This window comes from Kryptolebias marmoratus, linkage group LG23, assembly GCF_001649575.2.
Source record: "Kryptolebias marmoratus isolate JLee-2015 linkage group LG23, ASM164957v2, whole genome shotgun sequence".
Classification (NCBI taxonomy): Eukaryota; Metazoa; Chordata; class Actinopteri; order Cyprinodontiformes; family Rivulidae; genus Kryptolebias; species Kryptolebias marmoratus.
In genome coordinates, this window is record NC_051452.1 from 16,090,470 (window position 1) to 16,096,519 (window position 6,050).

General features: G+C 44.3%; 1 protein-coding gene across 3 annotated transcripts in view; it reads right to left on the reverse strand.

Annotated features, from left to right (window-relative positions):
* Positions 1–6,050, reverse strand: part of anln (anillin, actin binding protein) — a 49,161-nt gene that overhangs the window by 5,625 nt on the left and 37,486 nt on the right. For all 3 annotated transcript variants that reach the window (XM_037973938.1, XM_017426847.3, XM_017426846.3), the window contains exon 20: positions 2,687–2,773. In XM_037973938.1, coding sequence (XP_037829866.1) covers positions 2,687–2,773 — 87 coding nt within the window. The remainder of the gene's footprint in view (positions 1–2,686; positions 2,774–6,050) is intronic.

Genomic DNA, 6,050 nt, shown 5'->3' on the forward strand with positions numbered 1-6,050 from the left:
TGAGTTTTCAGAGCAGTCATGAACGCAGGGAGAGAGGTAGTGTTTCTCAGGTCAGATGGTAGAGAGTTCCAGAGGAGAGGTGCAGAGCAGGAGAAAGCCCTGTTCCCCTTCGTGGAGAGGCGGGCAGAGGGTACTTGGAGATTTAAGGAGGAAGAGGATCGGAGAGAACGGGAGGGGATGGAGATGTGTACAAAGTCAGACATAAGATACAAGATGGAGGATAGCTTTGAACTTGAGAAGCAGAATTTTAAAAGGTGATGCGTGATTTGACTGGAAGCCAATAGAGCTGTTGCAGGACTGGGGTGATGTGGTTATGGGAGGAGGTTTGAGTGATGACACGTGCAGCCGAATTCTGCACCATCTGAAGCTTATGAAGGGATTTGTTGGGGAGGCCAAAAAGAAGAGAATTACAGTAGTCAATCCGTGAAGTCACAAGACTGTGGACAAGGATGGCTGTGGTGTCGGGAGAAAAAGAACAAAATGCTGTTCACATTCAGCATGTCCGCCTCTGACACATGCAGAGTCACATGCGTACGCCCTCACGCAAGTGAACAAACGCTCCCGCCAGCATACAGAGAGCATAAAAAACAATGTCACAAAAACCTGCAAGCAAGCAAGAATATCCCTGTTTTTTAAACGTGCTGAAAGTGGTTCTGATGGCAGCACTTTCTCTGCTGCGAGGAGCACCGGGAGTAGCTCTCCCATTAATAAACTGAAATCTATCAAATAAATATGATTTAAACCACTTCTTTTTTTTTTATGAACAAGATCATACAAGTTGCTGCTCTCTGTTGCATTACTCTGCAAAACAGGAAAATAATAATGGAAGAGATTCTTTAAATTTGGTTACAGCATTTTCTGATAAACAGCTGGCTTGTCTAACAGCTTGAATTGTCGTAGGCATGGACCTAGCAAATGACAAATTGTATTCTTCATCAATCTGGCTCCAACCAATTGCTGTTGCCAGATCAGCTTTGCAGGTTGGAGCCTTGTCATTGACCATTTTCTTCCATTTCCACCAGAGATTTTTAACTGGATTGAGATTTGGACTATTTGCTGGGTATGCCATTGACATCACATGCTTTTCTTGAATTTGAGTTTTCACATCCTGTGCCCTATGGCAATATTTACTATCATCTTCAAAAATGAAGTACCATATTTTCCGGTCTATAAGGCGCACCTAAAAGCCTTCAATTTTTTCAAGGTGCGCCTTTATAATCCGGTGCGCCTTATGTTGTGCACGGAATTCCAAAATCTGTCCGTGACACAGGGACGTACGGTACATGTACAGTACCGGTACGTACGCTGGCAGCGATAAACCAATAAGAGAACATTATGTAATATAATACTAATTCTGAGCTTGCCATCATTCCGGCAGGATTAAAAAAAGAACTCCAACCACTGGACGCTGGTGTAAACAGGGCGTTCAAAGTGAAGTTGCGAGTGGCGTGGGAGCGATGGATGACCGACGGCAAACACACGTTTACCAAGATGGGGGCAGCGCCGGGTGAGTTACGCTATCATATGTGAATGGATTGTGGATGCCTGGGCTAAGGTATCTGCAATAACTGTTGTCCGAGCTTTCGCATCATTTCGGCATTGGCATCATTGCTGAACAGCTCCCTGGCAACTGACTCCGACAATGATAAGAGGGAACCTAGCATGTTTGATGTCAAAATTGTCCAGCTGTTCAATTCAGACACAGAAGATGAGGACGTTGATGGATTTGTGGAAGAAGAATGATAAAAATAATGTGTGTTACATAGTAGAAAAAGTTCAACCAAACTCATCGTTTTGCTTACGTGACCATTTTTTTTTTTTTTTTGTAGACTGTATGTTTTAGCATGTGCCTTATAATCCGGTGCGCCTTATGTATGGGTTAAGTACAGAAATGGACACCATAATTGTGACTGCGTCTTATAATCCAGTGCGCCGTATGAAAATACGGTAATCCTCAGCAAACATCCTTTCAACTGGTGGCATAAGAGACATAAAAAGTGTCCAAACTTTCAATGTAGAGTTTAGAATTCATTGAAGATGGGTTAGGGTTAGGTAAGATGACTCTTTTTACCTAATATGCAGGCCCAGATCATCAATGACTGTGAGGCATTACATGTTTTTGTCTGGCAGTCATCTTCAGAAATTTAATTGAACCAGCACCAGACAAATGTTTGGGCAACAGCTCTCCAAGGTGTGAGTACTCTTTTTTTTTTTTAAAAACTGAAACCTAGTAGATTTATTCTGATGCTGGTGTTTGTTTTAGAAATGCAAATTACACAGTGATTCCATATTCATTTTCTTTGCTTGATCGAAGAAAAACAATTGTGACTGACTACAAAAAAATTTCTTTCTTTTTTATTGTTCCATAAAGCCAGAAGGTAGGCGTTATAAATCATGATAGTTTTGTGGCATGTCTGTGATTTTTTTTATACAAAATTAAACAACTGAAAGAACAACTTCCCAGATAGTGATTCCATAATTTTTGTTAGGGGTTGTATGTATGCGTTACTGAAGCCACTATTCCACCAAAGGGTTTTACAGCTGCAGAACTTGTATTTCTTTTTAACTAGTAGTAGTTTATGTTTAACTTGTTTAAGTGCTGATTAATGTACACTGCCCGTCCTTTAAATAAATATATAGTGAATCGTCAATCAGACGATATAGGATGATTTAATGTACTACTCACCAAGAAGCCCCTTTCTTCCACCTTTGAACCCACTTCACACTGCATTTTCAGGTGGATGTGTCCCTCCAAGGGGCATAGGAATGGCACCTTGAAGCCAAATACAGAGCACTTTTTAAAAAAGCTCAAACGTTAAAACAACAAGATGTGCATAGACAGGAACATATCTGTGATGAGAGCAGGCTGGAATGCAGTAAAGAAATTGTTTTCCTCTCATCCACACAAACAACAGACTAGTCGTAACGTTGGTATAAAACATGCCACTGAGTAGTTCTCTTTCACTTCCTTCAAATTTGATCTAAAACAAATATTATGACAGGTCTGGTAGGTCACTGTGTGTTCAGGCAGAGAGAAAATCCACAATCCTGAAAAGTATTCAGCCCCTGGAACTTTTCAAGGTCAATTAATTACTATAGGACATAAAAAAAAAGTTGGCCAAATTATTTTACAATTTAGTCCAACAAAATGTTAAAACAAAAATAAAAACAATTAAAAATAAGCATTAAAAGAACAAGTACAGCTAAAACAAAATACCAACACAACATAAAAACTGTCCCCTCTATTGGGTCGCATAGTTTACTTGAATCAAGAACCAAGGACTAAAGACGGGTATAGATTTAGCATAGATTTTGAATAGTCTCGGTGGTCCATATATGAAGAGTTATTCCACAGATTAATGGAAAGGCTGATCATCTTTATGTTTAAGTTTGGTCTTCTAGCAAGTTTCTCTTAGATGTTCCAAGATCCAGAGTGCTCTTTTGGGTATGTAGCTGTTAAGGAGATCATATAAATGTGGAGGGGCCAAACCATTTAACAATTTAAAAACAATCAGAAAAATCTTAAAATCAATCCTGAAAGCCAATGGAGAGAAGCCAGGACCGTGGTTATATGTTCATGTTTTTTAGTGCCTCTTAAAAGATGAGCTGCTGCATTCTGTAAGGTTTGTCAGCAATGCAGAGATTATTTGTTTAAATCTCCATACAAAGCATTACAAAAGTCCAACTGGGAGGTAATAAAAGCATAAATCACTTTCTCCACTTCTCTGATGGGGAAATATGAGTTCATCTTGAAAATGAGTATTAATTTCAACAATCCTGATTTTACAACTCCATTAATCTGTTTCTCCAATTTGAAAGCACGATTAAAATAGCACCTAGATTCCTGACAGCAGAGTGACTGCAAGGGACCAATAGTGTCAACAAAATCGCTGAGAACATTACATTTACCAAAAGAGATGGCTTCTGTCTTATTTTCGTTTACATCCAGAAAGTTTAGTTTTAATCAGGTGTTAATATTCTTTAGACAGTTTAGAAGTGTTTGTGGATTAATACTTTCTAATTTAATGAGCAGATAAACCTGGATATCATCAGCAAATCAGTGGACAGGGATGTTATATTTTCTAAAAATGGACCCCAAAGGTAACATGTAAAGATTAAAAAGCAGGGGACTCAAAATAGATTGTTGGGAAACTCCACAAGAGAAAGATTGCCTTAAATGGACAGTAAAACTCCTTTTGGCCAGATAGGATCTAAACCAGGATAAAACTGTACCTTTGATACCAACTACCTGCTTGAGTCATGATAGTAAGACATTATAGACCCCTTATGATGAGAAACAGATTTGGAAACAGTGTTCCTTCGCCCGGACGCGGGTCACCGGGGCCCCACTCTGGAGGTAGGGCACGTTGGCGAGCGCCTGGTGGCCGGGCTTTTGCCCATGGAGCCCGGCCGGGCACAGCCCGAAGAGGAGACGTGGGTCTCCCTTCCCAAGCTGGCTCTCGGGACGTGGAATGTTACCTCTGGTGGGGAAGGAGCCTGAGCTCGTGTGTGAGGTTGAGAGGTTCCGGCTGGAAATAGTCGGGCTCATCTCAACGCACGGCTCTGGAACTAGTCTCCTTGAGAGGGGTTGGACACTCTTTCAGTCTGGAGTTTCCCGCGGTGAGAGGCGCCGAGTAGGGGTGGGCATACTTGTTCCCCCACCCATCTTGGTGCCTGTACGTTGGGGTTTACCCAAGTGAACGAGAGGGTAGCCTACCTCCACCTACGTGTGAGGGGACAGGTTCTGACTGTTGTTTGCGTTTATGCGCCGAACAGCAGTTCAGATTACCCACCCTTTTTGCAGTCATTGGAAGGGTTACTGGAGAGTGCCCCACCTGGGGACTCCCTTGTTCTACTGGGAGACTTCAATGCTCACGTGGGCAATGACAGTGAGACCTGGAGGGGTGTGGTTGGGAGGAACGGCCCCCCTGATCTGAACCCGAACGGTGTTCTGTTGTTGGACTTCTGTGCTCGTCATGGATTGTCCATAACGAACACCATGTTCAAACATAAGGGTGTCCATATGTGCTCTTGGCACCAGGACACCCTAGGTCGCAGTTCAATGATTGACTTTGTTGTCGTTTCATCTGATCTGCGGCCGCATGTTTTGGACACTCGGGTGAAGAGAGGGGCGGAGCTGTCAACTGACCACTACCTGGTGGTGAGTTGGCTCCGTTGGTGGGGGAGGATGCCGGTCAGACCTGGCAGGCCCAAACGTATTGTGAGGGTCTGTTGGGAACGTCTGGCAGAATCTCCTGTTAGGTAGAGCTTTAACTCCCACCTCCGGGAGAACTTCAAACATGATCCGGGGGAGGCGGGGGACATTGAGTCCGAGTGGGCCGTGTTCCGTGCCTCCATTGTTGAGGCGGCTTATCGGAGCTGTGGCCGCAAGGTGGTTGGTGCCTGTCGTGGCGGCAACCCTAGAACCCGCTGGTGGACACCGGCGGTGGGGGATGCCGTCTGGCTGAAGAAGGAGTCCTATTGGGCATTCTTGGCCTGTGGGACTCCAGAAGAAGCTGATAGGTATCGGCAGTCCAAGCGGCATGCGTCTCGGGTGGTCGCTGAAGCAAAAACCCGGGCATGGGAGGAGTTCGGAGAGGCCATGGAGAAAGACTTCCGCACGGCTTCGAGGAAATTCTGGTTCACCGTACGGCGTCTCAGGAGGGGAAAGCAGTGCAGCGCCAACACTGTTTATAGTGAAGATGGTGTGCTTCTGACCTCGACTTGGGACGTTGTGGGTCGGTGGGCCGAATACTTTAAAGACCTCCTCAATCCTACCGGCACGTCTTCCATTGAGAAGGTGGAGCCTGGGAGCTTTGGAGCTCTCCAATCTCCGGTGCTGAAGTCACTGAAGTGGTTAAAAAGCTCCTCTGTAGCAAGGCTCCGGGGGTGGATGAGATTCGTCCGGAGTTCCTTAAGGCTCTGGATGTTGTAGGGTTGTGTTGGTTAACGCGATTCTACAATATTGCGTGGACATCGGGGGCAGTTCCCCTGGATTGGCAGACCGGGGTGGTGGTCCCCTTATTCAAAAAGGGGGACCGGAGGGTGTG